Genomic DNA, 22643 nt, shown 5'->3' on the forward strand with positions numbered 1-22643 from the left:
GTCTGGCCTCTGCAGTGGCAGGATGCGATCCCGGGTAGAAGAGTTATCCTGTTTGTGTAGACATAAAGCGTGTGTAAACACACACATGGGCATCACGCTCACTCTTTCCAGGGATTGGAGTGTGGGCTGGAAGGAAGGGCTCCTAGGAAGTGAAAGGTCCCTGGCTGTATCCCTGAAGAGGAAGAGGAGAGGTATCTCTGTAAGGTGGCCTTGTGGAGGAGTGATTGGCTCTAAGCTCTCAGAGGCTGATGGATGGTTGGGGGGGCGGTCCTCCTGTGTGTGTGTTGGGTGGTGGGGGAGTTGTGCTGCGGTTGGCTCCGCTGAGAGCTCCCTGAGGAAGGGGGCTCCTTCATGTGCTGGCTATACGCTGTGTCTGGCGAGGCGCTCTTGCCCTCTGCGGGCTGGGTGGGTGGCTGCCGGCCGGCCGCTCACCCCTCCTGTCCTGTCCGGCTGCTGCTCTTGGCTGCCTGCCTCGGTGTCGCTGTTCCCTGCCCAGGTGCTGAATTGGAGCCAGCCGGAGCTTAGCGCCCCTCCCCCGCACACTCCCAGCCGCAGCCGGAGAAGGAGGAAGTGGAGCTGCTGCGAGTCCCTGGAGCTGCCGGAGGAGGAGAGGCCGGATCCGCCGCCGCAGGGCCTGGCAGCAGCCGAGCCGGGGAGCAATGGATTTGCTGGGGAAGCGGCCGACTGGGAAGCCGCCAGCCGTGGCGGATGCAGGGGCGGCGGCAGCGTTGGGTGCAGCTGGCGGCGCCTGCTAACCGGTCGCATGAACCCGCTGCTGGGTGTGGGTGGCGGCGGCGGCTCGGGATGTGAGGCCCGGCAGCGCTGCGAGCGCGTCGGGTGAAAGCTGCGCTTGGCTTCCCCACCCCTCCCTCCGCCCTCGGCCATGGCGGCGCTCCGGATCCCGGCTCTCCTGCTCCTGCTGTGCCTGGGCCCGGCGGGTGGGCAGCTCCGTTATTCGGTGCAGGAGGAGCTGCAGCGCGGCGCCTTCGTGGGGAACGTGGCGAGCGACTTGGGCGTGGATCCGCAGCGGCTGTCGGCCCGGGGCGCACGGCTGACCTCGGACAGCGGGCGGCAGTACCTGGAGCTGGAGCTGGGCCGCGGGACGCTGGTGGTGAAGGAGCGCATGGATCGGGAGGCGCTGTGCGAGTTTAACCCCTCCTGCTTCCTGAGCCTGGAGCTGGTAATCGAGCAGCCCATCGAGGTGCACAACGTGGAGGTGGAGGTGCTGGACATCAATGACAACGCGCCCAGTTTCCCGCGGCAGGACTACCGGCTGGAGATCAGCGAGTCCGCTGTGCCCGGCGCCCGCTTCCACATCCAGAGCGCGCAGGACCCCGACGTAGGCACCAACTCCGTGCAGAGCTACCGGCTCAGCCCCAACCACCACTTCGCCTTGGACCTCAAAGGCTTCCAACGCGGCAGCAAACTCCTGGAGCTGGTGCTACAGCAGCCTCTGGACCGGGAACAAAGCGCCCTGCAGCAGCTGGTGCTCACCGCTGTGGACGGGGGCAGCCCCGCCAGGTCGGGCACTGCCCAGATCTCCATACGGGTCATGGACACAAACGACAACTCGCCCGTCTTCGACCGATCCACCTACGCGGTGAACCTGCTGGAGAACGCGGCCCCGGGCACGCTGGTGGTGAAGCTAAACGCTTCTGACCCGGACGAGGGCTCCAACGGGGAGGTGCGGTACTCCTTCAGCAGCTACACCCCCCAGAAGGTGCGGCAGCTCTTCAGCATCGATCCGGTCTCCGGGGAGGTGAGGGTCAATGGCACGCTGGACTATGAGGAGGCCTCCTCCTATGAGATTTACGTGCAGGCCACCGACCGGGGCCCTGTCTCCATGGTCGGGCACTGCAAGGTGCTGGTCAACATCGTGGATGCCAACGATAATGCCCCCGAAGTGCTGCTGACCTCCCTGTACAGCCCGGTGCCAGAGAACGCCCGGTCCGAGACCGTGGTGGCTTTAATGAGTGTCACTGACCAGGACTCCGGGCTGAACAAGCAGGTCAGTCTGAGCATCCCTCCCAACATCCCCTTCAAACTCAACTCCTTCAAAAACTCCTACACGCTGGTCACGCAGGGGCACCTGGACCGCGAAAGGGCTTCCTCCTACAACATCACGGTCACGGCTACGGACTCCGGGATCCCTCCCCTCTCCTCCCACAAAGTGATTCAAGTGGACATCTCCGATATCAACGACAACCCTCCGCGGTTCGAAGAACCGGTGTACTCAGTTTACATCCCCGAGAACAACGCGCTCGGGGTTTCACTGTGCACTGTCAAAGCCACCGATCCAGATGCCAATGAAAACGCCTATGTGTCCTATTCTCTACTGAGCGGGGAAATTCAAGGGCTGCCCGTCACATCCTATGTCTCCATTAAATCCGACAATGGGAATATATATGCTGTCAACTCCTTTGACTATGAGAAGTTAAGGGAGTTTCAGGTTGTTGTTCAGGCTCAGGATGCTGGGTCCCCACCACTTAGCAGCACTGTCACTGTCCACGTGTACGTGGTGGATCAGAATGATCATGCACCTCAGATTCTGTACCCTACCTCAACCAACGCTTCCGCAGCCATGGAGATGATCCCTCGCTCGGCAAACGCAGGTTATTTGGTTACCAAAGTAATAGCCATTGATGCAGACTCTGGACAAAATGCATGGTTATTCTATCATCTGGCTCAAGCCTCAGACCCAGATCTGTTCAGAGTGGAGCTACACAGCGGGGAAATTAGGACTACTCGCAAACTGGGGGATGACAGTATTACTACTTTCAACCTGACAGTTGTTGTGAGAGACAACGGAGAGCCATCCCTGTCCTCATCAGTAGCCATAACCATCGCTGTTGTGGACAGAGTTTCCAAAATCATCCCTGACACAAGAAGGCATATCAAAAGTACTAGAAATTACTCAGAGATAACACTGTATCTCATTGTTGCTTTGAGCTCAATTTCATTCATATTTCTTTTGACAATCATTGTCCTAACTGTTATCAAGTGCTACAGACACAGTGTGTATGGTGACTCCTGTTGTGGAGGTTTCTGTGGGGTCAGAGAACGGTGTCCTGCCGAAATGTACAAGCAGGCTAACAACAACATTGATGCTAGGATACCACATGGTTTAAAAGTACAGCCACATTTTATTGAAGTGCGGGGGAATGGGTCTCTCACTAAGACCTACTGCTATAAGGCATGTCTAACTGCAGGATCAGGAAGTGACACTTTCATGTTTTACAATACTGGTGGCCCAACAGGAACTGGTCCCCATGCAGTGATGGCTGAAAGACATCTGACAGGACAGAGTGGGCAGAGTGCACAAAACCTGATCATACTTAAAAATGAGTCCATTTCGCCTAATGAGGTGAGGATGAATTGATAAATGACTAGAACTACATTCTGAACTTAAAAAAATGTACTTATCTGAAGGTTAGAAGTTGAATGTCAGTTTTTTTCAGTTTATTCCCTATTGTGATTGCTGAATCACAGTAACAAAAATGCGTGTGAAGAATTCTATTCCATGAAACTCATTTTGTTTCTAGGTAAATAGTGGGGCTTTCAGGTTCATTTGGTAAGTTAGTGGCTCAGTATATGAGCACATTGCTTGAGACTCACTTCATTTCTGCATAGGTGGTATAGAAAAGGTTTCCTCCTTCTCAGCCCACTCCCTTTTTCTTTACAGGTATGCCCACTCCATCAAACAAATGAGGAATGAGACATGTCATCTTAAAATTTTAATGTTAGAAGAAATAAAATAGATGATCCCGAGAATCAATATGACACTTTATAGTGATTAGAAATATTTGACAATTTATTGCTTCAGAACCCAGACAAAATTACCATGGCCAGGTCACTAATAATATATATTTTGCTTTATTAGTACATGTGCTTTAGTTGTCTGAGAACATATGATCCATACTTTGATGTTTGCACTGCATGAGGCTGCTTTTTTCTGTTCTGCCTGGCAATACAGTGACACATTTCTAGGCTGTTGACCCAATTTACCAGTGATTATATTGCAGTGTAACAACCTGTAACCTGCTGGTTTGCTATTGAAAATTGTTTAATACCTATGGTTTGACCAGCAGTATATTAACCTCTTTGATATTTTCCCACAGTGATGAATTAGTGACTGCTTTCTATTAACACATACCAGCTTGGTCATAGTATACAGTTTGTAGTGTTCTGTTCAGTTCCCCTGTTATGGATTTTGGAAATGAACACAGAAACACTTTACTATGGGTGAAAAGATGGTGATTTCACTGCCGGACAGCCTGTGTTTTAATTAAGAACATAAAAAGGGATACTGGGTCAGACCAATGTTCCATCTAACCCAGCATCCTGTCTTCTGACAGTGGTCAATGCCAGGTGCTTCAGAGGGAATGAACAGAACAAGTAATCATCAAGTGATGTATAAGGAAACTATTGCATTTACTATACATTATTTGTGCACTGCATATGGCAGGCACATGGCTTGTACATTAACATGAAGAATGTATACAGGCATGGGGGGAAATGTAGTATCCTTGTGCTTGAATGGAATGTTGCTTGGCTTCTTTGTATCTACATAGAAATATGAATCAAAGCTTTATGCTTATTAGCCCTTTCAAATCAGCCAGAATGTTTTTCATTTGAAAACAAGAACATGTCTTATCAAGCCATGTTTTCTTATTCTCCTAATTAAGATACCACCATCTTGTCTCACTCAGTTTAAAATATATACGGTGCTGGATTTAATAACAAGGTTTCTCTAAAAATAATGTTGATACCAAATGATGTTTCTCCATTTAAAATTGATGTAGCTATTTCACTCTTTCCCAGACTCTCAATAGTATGATTTTGGTGCCTACGTGATTTTCACAATCTAAGTTCATAATGGATGTCAAATATATAGTGTAGTGGGGCAAATGAACCATTAGTTAACTGATCCTTAATATGTATTACAAATATTTTTATCAGAAATATCTAGAATCTGTTGATCCTAAGATGATATGCTCGACATGGTGCAGAGAAGGGAAAAATCAAAAGATTCCAAATATTCTGTAGATCAGAGCTTCTGTGAAAACAGATGAATGATAATTGAAAATGACATAGTTTTAGATGTAGAAGCATCAGAAATTTGTTGAGCAGATTCCCATAATGTCTTTAGGGGATAGGTCCTATTGCATGTAGTCAATTAGCAATTTCTGAGGAACTGTGCAGGTCAAGCAAAGACAGCTTTACTAACCCAACCTTGGTGTAAAAGCAGAGAGACATAATACACATTTATTAACTCTTGTTTTTAATGTCAGAATGAAACAATATCTAGAACATATTCAGTTGTGTGAAGAACCAAAATCCAGATGCTCAAGCAATTACTTACTAGTTTTGCAAGACATAAGTAGAGAAGAAATTCTGTCAGATACTACTTACCACAAGTTCAGTGAAATTTCTTGAGGCCTTGTGTTACAAAAATTGCCCATGGTGCTGTAATGCATTGAACCTGTGTCATTGTCAGATGCACATGATACAATGAATGCATTTAACTGAATTCTTATGTTAAGAATTTTAGCAGATTATCTCTTTCAAATTCACATATTTTGCCCATTATTCATAGTCACCACATACACATGTTAAAAGCAATCCACTGATTAACAATGTCAATATATGCTGGTTTTAATGAATATTGTTAGTCTTACTAGACCTGCCAAACACTGTATTTTGCTTATTTCTATAGCAATAGTGCGTTTGTATACTTCCTTAAGGCCCATCTCATCACTGTAAAGCATACTAGCAAGGATCACTGCATCTTGTGGCATCTTACAAAGTTGATATATGATGTATCTGTTACCACGGGACAATCTGTCCAGACATTTTTTTCTACTAAGGCTTGGGGACAGATGTTACCATTCATTACTATAATATGATAAGAAACTGTACCAGTTACTCAGGCTTTCTGTGGAATATACCGCAAGTGAAAATATTTCTTGAATTTCACATATATTAAAATGTTGTAAACATTAATTTTGCAGAGGGATTAAAAAAAATCCTGTCCCCAGGATATGTGTGTGGGGGTGTCAGGAACCTCATTCTTTTTATATTTAAAATTAGAGCCAGATTTTTCTTTCACTTATTCTGAGGAAAATCAGGAGTAACTTCATTAACTTCGGTGGAGTTACATTGGTGTAAAAAAGACGAGGATCTGGCCTATTAAGTTTAGGGATTTCTTTGCATCAGAAATCTGCATCTATGCTTCCTATATGGTTTACCTGCACTGTTCTACTAATGTGTTAGTTGTGGTATGGTAAATTATGTTCCTTTTCTTCAAGACAACTTATGCTTCTGCTAATGTTCAGCTCACTGTCTCCTAGGCCCCTTTTCAGGCCTATGTGGTTATTTCAAATGGAATCTCAGTCAAGTTTGAGTGTTGTAAAAATCAATCATATTAGCATTTGCATGAGTAGTCTTTAAATTAGCAGGCAGTGGAGTGATTGTTGGCAGCACTGTTCAGGGACAAGGATCAAAATACTGGGTTTAATGAATGTCTGATGCTATATCACCACTATAACCAGAACAGTCAGCATAGGATAATTACATAAGTACAAAATTAGCTTGTGCAAAATAATTTGGTTTCATTATTGGAACTCTGTGAAGTTAAAGCCAGCATGTATAGCTGTCTGCTGGGATGGACTGTAAGTGTGTGGTGGGGAACAATGCTATTCTACCACCGGGCTCCTGGCATAGCTGCCTGTCTGTCTTTTTCAGAAATGATTTATCCTCACAGTTCTGAAACTAATCATCTGTTCCAGTGTCCATTTCTCTCACATGCCCACTGAATTGCTGAGTGACACTTGGTAATATCTGTTCCCTGCTCTGTCTTTTTATCTGTGCCATCTTGTTCATCCCCTCTGTGTAGCTAAACCTGTTCGATATGACTTGGATACCATGGCAGCCTTTTCACTTCGATGCAGGGATGAGCAATCAGACTGGCATCTGGTCTAACTCAGTATCTTAGCAAAAATGCACTGTGACACATTATTAATTGTCCACTGGCATACTGAATCCTTGATGGAAAAAATATACAATCAGTTCTGGGCACAGGTCTCCCTCTGCTGCCATTTGTGCACTCATAGGATGATCAATAAAATGTAGGTTCATTTGATGTTAACAAATAAAGCATTGTGCCCCTTCTGCAGGAAAAATTGAAGCTGCATATTAGTAATGATAAATCCCAGTGGTTCATTCATTTTGTGGTTGTTTGTACATGTTGAAGTACTACTGCCCCCTTGTACCCTCAATTGAGTGCTTCAAAGACAGAGTGCTATCCATGCAAAGTAAATCAAACAGAAATGTGTTACACACATCTTGGTAGTTCTTAGATTTAAGTGTGCTTTGATGTGTCTAAATCTAGCATTGTGCAAAGTCTTCCCAAGAGATTTCTCACAAGGGCTTTAAAGGTATTAATGTTGGAATATCTTGCAATCTCAGTTCAAGGACTTAAGTCTTTAAGAAATTCTCTGGGCTCTCTGACATTGGAAAGGTTAAATAGAAATGTTTGTTCTTTTGGTTAGAAGCAGCACCAGATCTTTTTCTGCTATGCAGGGTCAGTGCTCTGTGCTTCAGGGAAGTCAAACTGTTAGGCTGAGGGTAACTGTTGTGCTGGCAGAAACTTGCATCTAGCATTAAGCAGACAAAGCAGTTTTCACTGTACCAGAACTCATTAAATATATTTTAAGGAAGCATTGACCTGTTAATTTCATTTTCGTTTCCTTAGGGTTAGGAAAGCAAATGGTCATTGTCGGGGGAAACATTCTGTACTGAATTTTGTTTTGTTAGCTTTTCATTCTAATTTCCTGAATGATAAACATATGCTAGACTATAAATAGTTTATTCTCTATGTTGAATTTAGTGTGAGCATTTTTGTATAATCACTCAGATTTTATAGTAGGAAATCTGAAATAGCCCTATGAATCCAACAACAGTTAACATATTCTCAGTAAAAAGGAAAGGGAGCTGTATGTGGTCTAGGATTTTAAAATACTTTTTATTTATTGCTTCAAAATTTGATTAGTAGATGGTATGTTATCCTACTGAGTATTTGTGTGACTATAGGAATAGAGTGGGATGTGTTTAGCACTCTCATCATTTGATAACTATTTGTAAATGTTTGATTCATACTTCTCTACCTCAAACCGGGCGTGAGCCAACAGCCATTGTAGTCAATGGGGATCCTTTTACTGATTTCAATGAACACTGGATCAGGCCCATAGTAAATAAGACTCTCATAATTCAAGCAACAAATCCTTGAGATGTCAACATATCAGAACCGAGCAAAATGAATTTTCATTAAAATTTGTCTGTTTGTAATTCAACTAAAACATTTGTGAAATTAAATCAACATTATGCTATTTTAAAATATTGTAGTGAAATGTTGCATAAACATTTTTTGTTTTTAGGATGACTGCAAACCTTTTGGAGCATATATTCACATTCATGATCTGAATTTCAACTTGGATTGGTTGATTATGACTGGACACTTTAATCCCTTTGCGTTGTTTCTGGTTTCCTGACTGGTTTCCTGACATACCCCATACGCTCAGTAGGGTTATAAGTCGCAAGATACTACCGTGAAAAGTTGTTAGTCTGTATACAGCAAAAACAATGAGAGTCCTGTAGCACTTTCAAGACTAACAAATTTCTGCAGGCATAAGCTTTTGTGTGCTGCAACCCACCTCGTCAGATGCATGAAATGGTAATCACAAATAGGAGGTATATATATACATCCGAGGGTAAGAAACAGCAATGGGGAGGGTAAGTGTTAACAAAGTCAATTCAGGTAGAGTAGATGAGGCCTATTCACAACCGTTGATTAGAAAGTGAGAATGTGTGAACAGTGACAATTACTTCTTGTAATGAGATAACCATTCCAAGTCCCTATTCAGACCTAGTCTGATTGTATCAAGTTTGCATATGAGTTCCAGCTCTGCAGTTTCTTACTGAAGTCTGTTTTTGAAGTTTTTTTGTTGAAGTATGGCAACTTTCAAGTCAGCTACAGAGTGTCCTGGGCGATTGAAGTGCTCTCCTACTGGTTTATGTGAGGCACTCAGATACTATGGTGATGTCCACCATTATAAACACCTGGATAGATATTAATTCAATTTTTCAGAAGGAGTCATTGCATTTTATGTGCTCTCCCCAAGCCAGTCAGGAAAAGATGATGGTGGCAGAAACAGGGAATGGCTTTGTGCTGCTTCCTGCTACTGCATGTGTGATGGAAGCTTCCCATCACATCCTTCTTCTTGAAGACCACGGAGGAGGAAACAGGATTGTGCCCAGTGACCCTGTCTTGTGGGCTTGCAAAAACACTGGATTGGAGTGCAGTCTAAGATCATATTTAAGATGGCAGACTGGGATAGCAGGCCACCAATCATTTCTTGCAATGAGACAATACCAAGTAGGAGTGACTGTCACCACATAGTCTCCCTCCACTCAACAGGGCCTGTGACAAGTCCTGCAAAAGATACCAATTAACAATTGATTTTTTTGTAACCTGTCCACTGGGAATTGTGCTAAGACCACCAAACTCATGCCACATTGGCCATGAAGCAGCACTGAGATGTTGACAACTGTCGCTATTTATAGAGCTGGGGCAGATTTGAATTTGTGATCTATAAATTAAAAGATCCATGTCACATTAACAAACTCTGATCATTTCAATCACCCCAGTGGGCTTGAAAGTGGTGCTCGTCTGTTACAGGGCCTTTTTGGTGAAGTGGGATTGTGCATGGACAGAGATATGGGACAGTCTGAAAATCCAAACTGTGAACCATATAATGTTACTCATCACTATATTTATATTTATATGTAGCTTTGTTACCGTGATGCTGGTTTTCAATCTGTTGTTACATATAGTTTGACTGTGTTAATGTTGGGTTTGATTTTTTTTTTAACATTCAGTTCCTCTTTTAGTGATATACAGAGCATAAGAATCCATAAAGCTGTGGGTACATTGTGGAATGCAGATAGGAAACAGGCTGGCTTATTTGTTGCCACACTTTAACAACTAACATTAACCATTATGCCATATGCCTCAAACTCACTTCCCTTACCCTCGCTGTCCAAAATTCTGCTCTAAAGTCACATGCCTCCTCAACTGGCTTCTCTGTCTAAACCAAAGGCGAAGAGTGCTTATGGAGGCAGGACCAACAGTGGGACCAGAGGAGAAGCCTATTACTGTTGATGCAGCAAAGAAGATGTTGGCATTGATTTCTTTTGCTCCCACCAGCATTGCCAGCTATAGGATATTGGCTTATGATGGCATAAAAGCAGGATGGACCTATGTCTCCTGTAGATCACTGACAGCTCCCAGTCATCCAGTGTTCAAACACAGTCCTTCAGTGTCTAGTAAAACTGAGTCAGAGCAGCCCCAAAGAAATGGAAGGCTGTTCTCATGTGAGCTACTGCTTGCTCCCATGCAGTAGAAAAAAAGTTATAACAACTAAGGGCTAGATTCTGCCACCCATTCCCATACTGAGTCAGACTTGTGAAGGTCCTTAAAAAAGTAAAGAAATTCTCAGACAAATAAATTAATTAAAACAACAGCTTTATAGTTAAAAAACAAAAAACTCAACAACCCATATATATTTGAAAGTCAGAACAACTGCAGTTCAGGTTCCAGTACCAGCTTGATTGGTGCCCCCTTTTCCATCCCTACTCTCCTATATAGGCCAAAGACAATTCCCCCTTCTGCCTTTCTAGTACGGGCCGTAGAGCTCTACTATTGCCTACTCTGATATGTTACTGTACCCTGTGAAATGCCAAACTATTACCATATCTGGACCAGAAACCTGGCCCTCCATCAGTCCTTCTCACTAAAGGCAGAGATTACAACATTTTGCATTTTAATCTCCATGCAAGGGCCAAATACAACATCTTCCCCATTCCACTGTAGGCTGGAGACCTTATGATGCACACCACATCTATCTATGTGGATGTATATAATATAGATATCCACAGTATCCCGGTTCACTCTGGCAGCAGGGGTCAAATGCCATGCACTCCAAATATATGGCAGATCAATCTCTAGTCTGTTCAACCTACATACTGAGAAAATAGAGGGCTTATGACAGATGCAAACTCTTCCACCACATCTGGTGGAGCTAATAACCCTTATGAATGCCACACTGACCTCATGGCTGTAATTTATGTTATCAAATGTTATGTAAATCAAAGGTGTCAAACACCCTGCTTGTGGATCAGATACAGCCTACTTGATGAATTTATCCTGCCTCCATGACAGATTCATAGTCTGCAGAATGAAAGCTTTCATTTAAATGAAGTAAGTTTCTAGCTCTTATTGTTGGGAAGGAAACCATCCAAGTGTTGTGAACCTATGTAGCATATGATAGACAGTCTCTCCCTTTTTGCCTTTCTTTCCTTCTCTGTTTTTTTGAGAATTCCCCAATTTTTAGCCACAACTCTAACTTAATATGGTTTTTGGCTGCTTCTATTGGAAGAATTCTATTCCTCATGCTGATTATCTCTCTCTTTGTACAATCAGACACTCTAAGGACCAGATTCTTTTACCACTCCACTCCTGGTGCAGAAAGAGTGGAAATTGGCTCTGTCTTCTGAGCTGGGAATTCCCTTGGTGTATGGGAATCCCCAACAGAAAAAAAAAAGTCAGGCTAGCCAGCTCCTGTATCTGCCCACCAGTGGTCTTGGTGTAGGAGGCATATGGGGATGGGGAAAAGGTGTGATCAGAGTGTGTTATTTTCTGGTAGTTCTTAGTAGGTTGAAATTTCCTTTAGGACTACCAGCTGGCCAAGTTTAGAACAGTTCTAATTTTTTTCTTTAAAGTCAAGTGGAGCTGTGGCCAGACCCAGAACAGAAACAGTCAGAGAATCTTAGAGCCATAACTGGCTTCTTTAGACCTAAGCCCAGCAGAAAATGGGCACAGATAATCTAGGTTTAAATGTGAAGTTAATTACTAGCACTGATGTTTAATATTTTGTTGTAGTGGGTGGATTTTCTCTTTTATGTAAATCAGGCTGTGAAGAATGTTATAATGCAGGTAATCAGATAGCTCCTCAAACTAAGATGGTGATGGGGCCCATATAAATATTGAGAAAAAAAAGAAAGAAAGAAAGAAAGATAGACAGTGCATATCATTATTGCTAAGTCTTTATTTTATAAAAGTTATTGATGTAGAGAAAAGCATATCGTGAATCCCAAGGGCAAAGACAAAGCTGGCTTTAAATAATTGAGAGTACTCAACACATTTTTAAAAGTAATGGGGCAAATTCATTTCTGATCTGTCTACAAAGACTTCAGTAGAATTACACCATTTTGATGTGTATTTGGCACTGTACAAGACACATCAAGTATGAATGTAATCCATTATGTCTATACTCTAAAATTTTCAAACTTGGTTACCTACAGTTAGACACCTACATGCACAATTAGCCACCTAAAAAGTGACACGATATTTAGATGTGCTGAGCACCTGCAGCTAAAATTGAAATCAATGCTCAGCAACTCTGAAAATTAAGCTACTTAGCTGCTTAAATATTTAGGTGCCTAACTTAGGCACCCTAGTTTGAAAATGTTAGCTATAATTTAAAATTATTATGAATGTTCCTATTGTATGCAGTGCACAGAAAGAAAATTGACTTTCACATTTTCTGGAGCAACTTATAGTCAGGAATATCCCAGGAAACACTTACATAGAAAGTCAGGTTGCAGCAGGTCAATGAGAACGGTAGAACGTTATTATTCTCTATTTTTTCCCTCCTGTTTTTATGCCTTTTTAATCAATGTGGAAAATGTAGCAGCTCTTGGTCTTATGAAAGAACATGTCTGCCTTCAATAAAAACCTGCTGCAATCTGCAAGTCTGATACAATCTAGTGCAGTTCTCTGCAGTCCACTAAGCCACAGCAGAAAACTCACAGCAAGCAGACAGGCCCTAATGCATTCTTCACAGGGGGCTGCCTTTTGTATGTGTGCAGATGAATACATTGCAGGGTAAGAGCATAAGTGGCCTAGTTTTATTGGGTAAGCCAGCAAAGTATTTATTTTCTTTTCCAGTAATAATCATTTTCTCCTATGGCCAGTATTTTTCGGAATACAGGCAAAATAACAGCCCACCAATTTACAAAAATAAACTCCTTCCCCACATTCACCCTCATAGTCCCAAACCTCGTTATATAAACATTGAATTCCATATTTAGCGACCTAAGATCACTCATACAAAAGTTTCTCTAGATTTATAGGGTGGATTAGCAGCCATGAATGCATAAAAAATGTAAATAGCTCTATGGTGGCACAATAGATGTGAAAATGTTCAGAAACTCTGGAGAAGAGCCTGTATTCAGTTGCATAGATTTTAAAATATGTTTTAACACAAATTAATATAGATGTTTTTCTCTTTTGTTTCTGCAGCCAAAACAACCCAATCCTGACTGGAGATATTCTGCATCCTTAAGAGCAGGAATACAAAAGTATGTACTTTGCTTTCCCTTCTTTAGGGCTTATATCGTTGTCCTTTTGTGAAGGAGACTATCTTCCTTCAATCTGATACCTCTGATGACATAGACTAATGAGATCTGCATGAGGGAAGCACCCAAGTTCTGCTCCTAAGGCACTATATCTACCAGTTCTACTGATTCATTGTAATTGCCTCTTACACTGTTCATTACTATATTAATGTTTGGTCTATGTATTCAATTTGTTTACCCCATGCTTCTTTATACATTTACTATCAATGCCTGATTGCTATAATTACTGAATTATTTAACTGATTATACACTCTTCATTCACATTAAAGCTTCCTGTTAGCATCCACTATGATACATTTCAATAGATTGTATGCAGCATCCATAGTTTTCCATCTCACTACCTTTCATTACCTTGAAAGTGTACGGCTCCTGCAGGCAGTTTTTTAACCACATGGTGCACTCAAGGTGATTAACAAAGTTAAAAGGGCATTGGCAAGGATACCAAGCAAGGATTTCCAGGGAAACCTTTATGAGTTAGATGCCCACCTTAGGCTCCTTTAGTAATCTCAGGTTTAGATCCAAAATTTGCTTGACTATAATTTGCAGTCCAATACATTTAAAAAAAGAGTAAAACAATGTTGTTTGTGTAGGACCTAGATAAAATAATACCTTTGCTCTCTGTGTCTTAGCAAATTAATTAACTAGTTTTATTCTCAGATATATGCTGATATAACCATTAAGACTGGATTACAAATTTAGAAAGAAAATTAAAAGGCTGGGATAATTTCAAATGGCATTAAAAACTCAGAGGGGAAATCATTGCTGAATGCAAAAATTTGAGGGAATTAAAATGTATTTTCATATTTCTCTGGAAAATAAAATAACCAGGCACATAGTATTTAAAATACCCTTTTAACTAAAAATTACCGTTAGTCAATATGAATGTTGATTTTCCATCGTTAAACCAACTTTAAATATCATACAGATTAAAAATCATTTGGAAAGTGACAAGATGAATTACGATGTGTATAGTGGAGATTTTTTTGTTGTTGTATAAAATCAAGTCTTTAGATACCTGAAAATTTCACCCCATAATCCAGGATTTGGTGCCTTGAAAAGTTGCTGAGCATCCAGCAGCTCCCAATGATCCACTGATGTCAGTGGGAACTTCTGAATCATGCCACTTATTTGAGTGCTTAAATATGGATGAAGGAGCCCAATTTTAGGCACCCAAGGCTTGATCATGCAAGGTACTGAACACTCTGGCCCCAATCCAGCAAGGAATTTATATACATGTTTAGCTTTATGAACATGAGTAGCCCCTTGATTTTAATCAGATTATTTACATGGTTAAAATTAAGCATGTGCTCAAGTTCTTTGCTGGATTGGGGCCAGCCTGCTCAGCGGCTTGCAGTATTGAGGTCCCAGTTTTAAAAATCTTGCCCATTAACACTGAGAAATAAATTGGCCACGTTTTAGAAACTTCTCTCAGTTCAAACTGAAACAGAACTCTTCTTGGATTGGTAGCTTTATCTGCATACAGATTGAACAGGGGGTTCTTCAGGATTTTGCCAGAAGAAACTTGTATGATAGGTGAAGAGGGTGAGCTCATTTTAAAAAATGGTTATTTATTTTTTTCATTTTAAGACATCAGGCATCTACTTTCCCCCTCCCTGCCCCCCATCATCTCCTTATGCATTCCCAGCTAGATAATGTGCAACAATTAGATTTGCTGGTCTCATGGCAGACTGTCCATCATTTGACACTGTATACGATTTGATATTACATAGTTCCTGTAGCTTGTGACACCTAATTTCTCCCTTCTGAAGTGCTTCCCAAAAACATAAGGTAATCAGCATCAGGTACTATAAAGTGCAGTGGGATATTTGCTGTACAATAGTGGTTGATAATAGCATGCTGAGAGAAGCCCAGGACTGACGGAAACAATCTTTCATTATTTACTTCACTACTAAAACAACATAAACACAATAGGGATTAGGTTCTCTGTGGTATTTAGGCACCTAACTTCTATTTCAATGGACATTAGGAGTCTAAAATACCTTTGAGAATCTGGGCCTACGTGACTTCACTGCCATGTTAGTGACTTCACATCATATTAGTGAAAACAAACCATCCTCTAGAGAAATGTTTGTGTCTGATATGAACTGCACAAGAATTATGTTGTAATATTCAAATGACAACCAAAGATCATTTTTGCAGTTCTTGCAGGATTGACATGATAGATGCTTTAATAATGCATTAGCAGAATCTGCTAGCATGATGCAATATTGCATTAGCCCTGGTGCAGCAATGAAGAATTGTGACTTTGGAGAAAGAGCCCAAAAAGAGAATTTTGAACAAAAACAGGTCAAAAGGGAACTGTGTAATGTAATCAGTATGTTTGTTTATTCAGTGCTGTGCACATGGAGGAGGCAGGAGTCTTACAAGGAGAGCCAAGAGGACCTGAGCAGCTGTGGCCAACAGTATCCAGTGCAACACCAGGTTAGGATCTGAGAATACTGTCATCTATTAATGGGATAGTGGGAGGTGGGATGGCTGTATCCCTTTAAAGAGAGGAAAGATTGTTATTTGAAACATACTTCCCACTGGATCATTCTTAAATTCTTTCTGCTTTGCATCTGTGAATCAAGTCCCTATGAAACACTCTCTCGAATATAAATAAGATGGTAATAAATAAAGCAAAGAAAGCTTTTCTCCTTTACTTAGTAGCAGGTGCATACTAGAGATGGAATCAAGCCTCAAAATTTGGATCCACACCTGAACTTATTCAATGTTTTGGGGTGGTCAGATCCAGGAATTTGGTATGGTTATCTAGAGAAGGAGGCTCAGTTGTGAGGTGTGGATCCAGATCCACATCCCCAAAGTTTGGGAGTATTTGGGTTTAGGGTTTTAATTTATCCCCAGTTTGTAGTGGACATCAAAACTACCAACCTTGCAAAGAGAGCTGCTCAGTTGGGGACAGAGTAGGTAATACAGAATCTCACCAATTCTCACTTCACTATTTTGCAAACTCAGTAATTGTTTTTAAATACCCAGAGATCTCATCTTGCTGTGAGGCAGCAAGGTTTCTTATTACAAAGAGTTCACTCCTTTTATAAAATATACTGCAGTACATTTGCTACTATGCTGTGAAGGGTTATCAAAAAAGATTTAAACTAAACTGCTATTCATTTGTGAAAATAAATGACCAAACCACCTTTTATGATGAAGTATCCTTGATTTTTTTTTCATTATTTACTTGCTGACTCACTAATTCAAAATTCAGTAAGAATCAGCAAATGGTCTCATTGATTTCTGCAGATTAGCAAATTCACTCCGTTGTTTTGCAGTGAAAGCAACAGAAGTATTCTCACATTACATTTTGGGATAGGAAGCATTTCGTAATTTAAAATGCCTGCAAAGTATTAGTAAATGGTATTTGGTGCTGATCAGAAGTTCAGATGCCAACACTGTATTAAGGAAAAATGTAATAACGTGGTATGGGAGCTAAAGCTCTTTCAAAAATAATTGGATAGCTTTCATATTTCTTTGTGGGTAGAGAAGCAGAGGCAGAGTGATAGAAATAGAAATATTATGTATATATTAAACATTGATAGGGTTTCTTTTTTATGGTTCAGTTTAATAAATATGCACAAGATTGCATTGCTATGTTACAAATATTTTACTGAACAATTAAGCTAAACATTGTATTTGAGAATAAAAATACATACAATTTATCCAGATGACAAGCAATGGAACTGGAAATAAAATTCACAGAAAAACCTTTTAACCTTCTGACTGATTAAATATGGGAGGCTCCCTAGGGCTCCAGCAGGGGCAGGAGGAACCTTCAGGAAAAAATGAAATTAATTCCTGTGGACTAGACTATTGCTTTATGATCTGACTCAAATAAGGGGCAAAACATAGATGCACCACCTCAGGAGCAGACCAAGAGATGAATTGTGACCAGAGTCCCAATTCATTCACAGCTCCATGGATGGAGTAAGTAACTTCCCTCTTTTTTGTGAGGAAGTACACTATGTGCCCTCTCTCTCTCTGCTCCCTCCCTACCCACTTCCTTATATTGGGCAAGTAGCCCTTGCTCTTCTGACCACAGCCAGAGTCACAGTTTGGGCAGGCAAGTGAGTAAAGAGGTAGTAAGAACTTGTATCTCCAGCCCAAGGAAGTCTTTCTGTTCTCTAAGGCTACGTCTTCACTGATGGCAGCAAATTCGCCGCCGTCAGATGGATTTCTCTGGATCAACTGAGCGGTCAGTGAAGACCTGCTCAGTCTATCGAGAAATGGATGTATTAAGACCACCTTCTCAATGCTACCTCTTCACTGATGGCGGCAAATTCACCACCATCAGATCGATTTCTCTGGATTGACTGAGCAGTCAGTGAAGACCTGCTCAGTCAATCCAGAAATCAACGTATTAAGACTACCTTCTCAAGTGCCATAGTGCTGCGTTGATGGGAACGTGGTTCCCATCAGCGCAGTACAGTGAAGATGGTGCACAGAAGAGAAGCAGAGAAGTCGACGGGAGTTACACAAATTTTTTGTGTAGCTTGTGTAACTCCGGTCGACGGCCGCCGAACTTGGAGGTAAGTGTAGACAAGCCCTAAGAGAACCAGCCTCTTAGAAAGTTCAAAGTAGTTAAAAGTGGTTTGAAATCCAGTTTGTGTGGATCAAGTTTCTTCATCCTTCCCAATGACTGCTTTTCCTGTGCAAGAAAGGATCTTTTGTTTCCTTTCTGTCTGGCCTTAAGGATTTAATGACCACTAAAATAATATTAATGAGACCAATCTTCCTTCCAACTATTTATAAACAAAAGATGTGGATTTCATTAGCCCTCAATAAAAAATAGGTTATGCATATAGAAGTATCACTTAGAATAAAAGGTAAAATTAACTCATAACTTCAATACATCACACATCACATTTTCAAATATAGCTGTTTATCACAATGGTTTATAGTTACAGCTTTGAGTTCCCACACATATTTCCTCTTTCAATTGTTCTATCTCCTTTCTGAAAATCACGTTCATGACTTGTGCCATTTTTCATCAGGTTAAGACACAAAATTATGCTTTTCATTAGATATTTGACCCATTTCAGCTAATTACACTGAATAGAGACAACATATGCAGTTGCTCCTAACAGGGTATTTACATCTGATCAGGGCTACACCTGTGTCCAGTTAAACTCAGAAATTAGCTGCTCATTATCTCTATTTCCATCAACATATGCCGCAGCTGCAGCTCTCCACTTCTGATTAGTATAAAGTGCCTCAAATCCCGCCTCACATGCACATGCTTCATGCACTTGTTTTATTCAGTTGATTAATTGCAATCGGTTTGTCACTAAACCTTTCATTTAATTTAACACTTCACAAAAGCCTCCGGTAAAATGCTTCAGATTGAAGGAATCAGAGAGTTAATCAATGAGAGCCTCCAAAGATGATGTCATAGGAATGTTCTAAGAAGAATGAATAAGTCAAGTGTTAAGTCAATAAATCCTTAATTCCTAGTGCATAGCTGCACTAAGACATTACTATCACCAGTTCTATCCCTTTCAGGATAAATTCTGCTGTCAGTTACATGGATAAAGTTCCCACTGACTTCAGTAGGAGTTTCATTCATGTAGCTGAGAGCAAAATTTGGCCCATTGTTTTTTGTTCCTTTCACAGGTTCTTACACAAAGTGATGAAATCCAAATGTAAGGCTTATGCTCTGTCCTGAACCCAGTTTGAGGTGAACAAAAGGCCCAGTGGTCTAAATTAAGGATAGACAATCAGAGTCACTTTGAAATTTCTTATTTTTCTCTACCTGTGTCATAATTTTAATGCTGTTTAAAAAGAGGTTATTTTTAAAATTTGATTTCCTTGTTTGAAAAACAAATTATGAAGGTTATAAGAAGTATATTATATTCCTGTCAAAGAGCTCTTCCAGCCTCTCAGGTAAGGAGCTATCCTGTGTGTTTGGTAAATATTTTATTTCAGTGGTTTTCCTGTTTATTATGGTTGAGATTTTCAGAGAAGACTAAAGGAGTTAGGGATGCAACTCCCATTTCAATAAGACTACATGTAGACTTATTTTAATTATTAGACAGTCTATATGTAGATTTGTTATAATATTATCTACCTGAATGTTGCAGATCGTTTGCTTTAATCAGTGCTTCTGGATATTTAAAATTACATAATGGAGGTCCATTCACATCCAAAAAATGTTACTTAAAAGAATGAAAGGTTGCCAAGTCAAGTACTCAAAAGTTAGGAAATGGCAGAGTTAAATTTGCCTGTGCGACCTTAATTCAGCCCTTTTGAGCATATGTATTTTATGATACAGAGTGAAATCCTGGCTCCACTGAAGTCAATGGGAAATGTGCCATTAGTTTGAACAAGGACAGTATTTTCACCCACAGTCTTATGGCTATTTTTCCACAGGAACTCCATCTCATTCACAGCACAGGATGGACCTTGCCCAGGGAATGAATCAGAGCTGTGTAGTCAGTGAGGCTGTTGTCTGTAGGGTGGTTGTTTCATTTGCTACAGCTGTTGGAAGATGTGTAGTGAATGAGGCAGGAAACTACTGAAGGGAAAGGATAGTTATGTGGTTAAAGGAACTGAATGCCATGCTGAAGAACTGCCTTCTATTCCTGCCTTTGCCATGGAGTTCCCATGTGCTGCTGGGCAAGCTGCTTAAACCAAACTTCTCAGAGGGGACCACTAATGGTGTACTGCTTATTTTCTGAGTGTCCAACTTGAAACACCTTATTTTCAGGGTGACAAGTTCTCCCAACTGGAACTGAAGTTGACTGGAGTTGTGCTTTGAACATATCTAGTGCTATAAAAATGCTAGGTACTTTGAAAAATTAGGCCTTAGGGGCTAGATTCACAAAAGGAGTTAGATGCCTAAATCCCTGAATTAGGCCCCACTGGGATTCACAAATTCCCTGCTCAGCTGTCCCCAAACCCTGTTCATGCTAAACTCACTTGGTACCTACATTTTTGCAGTAAAAGTTCCCTAAGTGCCTATGTTTCTGCCTCTGAGCATGCACACTGCCACCCCACACCAGGCCTACAGATGCCAAAGTCCCAGAATGAGTCATGAACTGGGGAAAGATAGGCATTTCTCTGCCTTACTTGCCTTTGGAGCCCAATCAGGTAGGCAAGCTCTGAGCTCGCCTACTGGATCTGACCCCTCTCTGTCGTCTAATGATTCTTTCCTTATTTATCCAGTGGAACAGCTTCAACAGACTGATTGAGGGAGCTATGCATCATAATGTCTCATAGCTCCATGGTTAGGGCACTCACCTGAAAGGTGGCAGAGTCCAGTTCAGCTCCCTTCTCACCCTCAGCTGCAGGTGGGGACTTGAACCAGTGGGCTCCCATGCCCCAAGTAAGTACTCTAACCACTGGGCTAAGAATAATGAGGGAGTGCCTTCTGCTGCCACTTCTTGCTACAATGGAGTATCGCCTAATGCTAAGAGAGGGTTTTACAGATGAAAATCCCAAGCAGGGATCCCAAGTGCTTGCAGGCTGGACTTAGGTGCCTGTCTCCAAGACAGGGGGCTTGCCACATACCCCTCAGTTTGGCTTCTCCTACTGGCTATCTTAGATGAGGAGCCACCTAGCGTGCTGGCTTTTGTGAATCCCATTCTAAGGCCCCCATCTCTCCCTGTACAAGGCGGCTAGGCACCAAACTGAGGCTTTGTGAATCCCAGTGATATTTTTAGGCACCTAAAAGTTAGGGGTGACCACACTCAATGTCTTTGTGAGTCTTATCCCCAGGTGTCTTAAATTGGATGCCCAACACTGGTGGATAATAGACAAATATGTCCTTAATTGCTCTGTGCTTCAGTTTCCCATATGTAAAATGGGGATGATAATAACCAGTGTACCTCACAGGGGTGTTTTAAAGATAAATTCATCAATATTTGTGAATCAGAGAATCATAGAATATTAGGGTTGGAAGAGACTCAGGAGATCATCTAGTCCAACCCCCTGCTCAAAGCACTCAGATGCTATCGTGATGAATGTCCATGATGAGAAAGCCTATGAGGATATTAATTCTATATTCAACACAGGATTTAAATGGAGTGCAGTAAATAAAGTATGGGGCCATACACTGAAATAACTATGAACATAAATATTGAATGGCTTCCTGTTTAGTGAGCACAGTTCATCCTATGCATTGAATGAGGCAGGGATCCCTATGGAAAAAATAGCATGTGATCATGTAATTAAAGACTGTGGATGAAATATTGGCCCTATTGAAGTCAATTGCAAAGCTCAAATTGACTTCAGTGGATCCAGGATTTCATTCTATATAATAATAGATATGCACAAGGTGCACATGAATTAAAGTTGCACATGAGATTAATCCTGATATTTCCTAATTATTGAATGTTTGACTTTGCAACTTTAATGTTCTTTTAACATTGGCTTCTTAATGTGATTTTTCAAGTTTTTTTTTTTAAGACAGCAAATTGAAAACAAATAGCAATTCTATAATGTGGAACCATATTGACCCCAACATGGGTCATCAGCAGGACTGGGACATTTAGATCCACAGCACAGACCTCTGCTACCATTTGATTTAGCTGAGTAACTAGTAGCAATAATACATTGTTATCCCCTAAATGGAGTAACCTGTAGAGGGGAAAGAGAGGCACAATTTACCAGTGAGTTTCACAGCTATTTACTGACAGCAGATGAATGCTAAGACTCAGGAATCTGGGTTCAGTTTCAGATTCTGGAGGGAATTGTGACCTACTGATTATAACCCTTCTCTCCAGTCCCCACTATCCTGACCCCTTCTACTCTTGTCCCCTCCAGTCTGTCCCTGTCTCAGTCTTCTCCACTTCAGTTCCTGTCCCATTCTTCCTCACTGCTTACTCTCACTGGCTTCTGTCTCAGTCTCTTTCCCTCTGTCTCTCTCTTCTCCCCACTGGTTCTTGTTTCAATCCTCCCCCTCTTCCTCCCTGCATTCCTGGCAGGCAATTTCCTTCTCCATGTTGTCTGGGCACCAGCAGGAGGAGCATGGGAGCTCAGGAGAGACAGTCTCCTGGTTCTCATTTCTGGTGCATGGTGTCACAGTAGTTTCCAGTTGCAACAAGGATCAGTTACAGAGAACATCCTGCTCAGCCCCTGCGGCACTTTGGTGG

General features: G+C 41.6%; 2 protein-coding genes across 3 annotated transcripts in view; both read left to right on the forward strand.

The window, feature by feature from the left end:
- LOC137165603 (protocadherin alpha-2-like) overlaps positions 1–22643 on the forward strand; it is a 170715-nt gene that overhangs the window by 93487 nt on the left and 54585 nt on the right. For both annotated transcript variants that reach the window (XM_067566915.1, XM_067566916.1), the window contains exons 2-3: positions 13421–13479; positions 15890–15978. In XM_067566915.1, coding sequence (XP_067423016.1) covers positions 13421–13479; positions 15890–15978 — 148 coding nt within the window. The remainder of the gene's footprint in view (positions 1–13420; positions 13480–15889; positions 15979–22643) is intronic.
- On the forward strand, positions 884–3423 carry PCDHAC2 (protocadherin alpha subfamily C, 2). The gene has a single exon (XM_067567344.1). It carries the CDS (start codon positions 884–886, stop codon positions 3377–3379), a length of 2496 nt encoding a protein of 831 aa, XP_067423445.1. The 3' UTR covers positions 3380–3423.

Source organism: Emydura macquarii, unplaced genomic scaffold, assembly GCF_026122565.2.
Source record: "Emydura macquarii macquarii isolate MOO-44397 ecotype Brisbane River unplaced genomic scaffold, CSIRO-AGI_Emac_v2 contig_2768, whole genome shotgun sequence".
In the NCBI taxonomy this organism is placed as follows: Eukaryota; Metazoa; Chordata; order Testudines; family Chelidae; genus Emydura; species Emydura macquarii.

Excerpts from the sequence above, each read along its gene's own strand:
- PCDHAC2 (XM_067567344.1), top strand. The coding sequence starts at position 884 with ATGGCGGCGCTCCGGATCCCGGCTCTCCTGCTCCTGCTGTGCCTGGGC.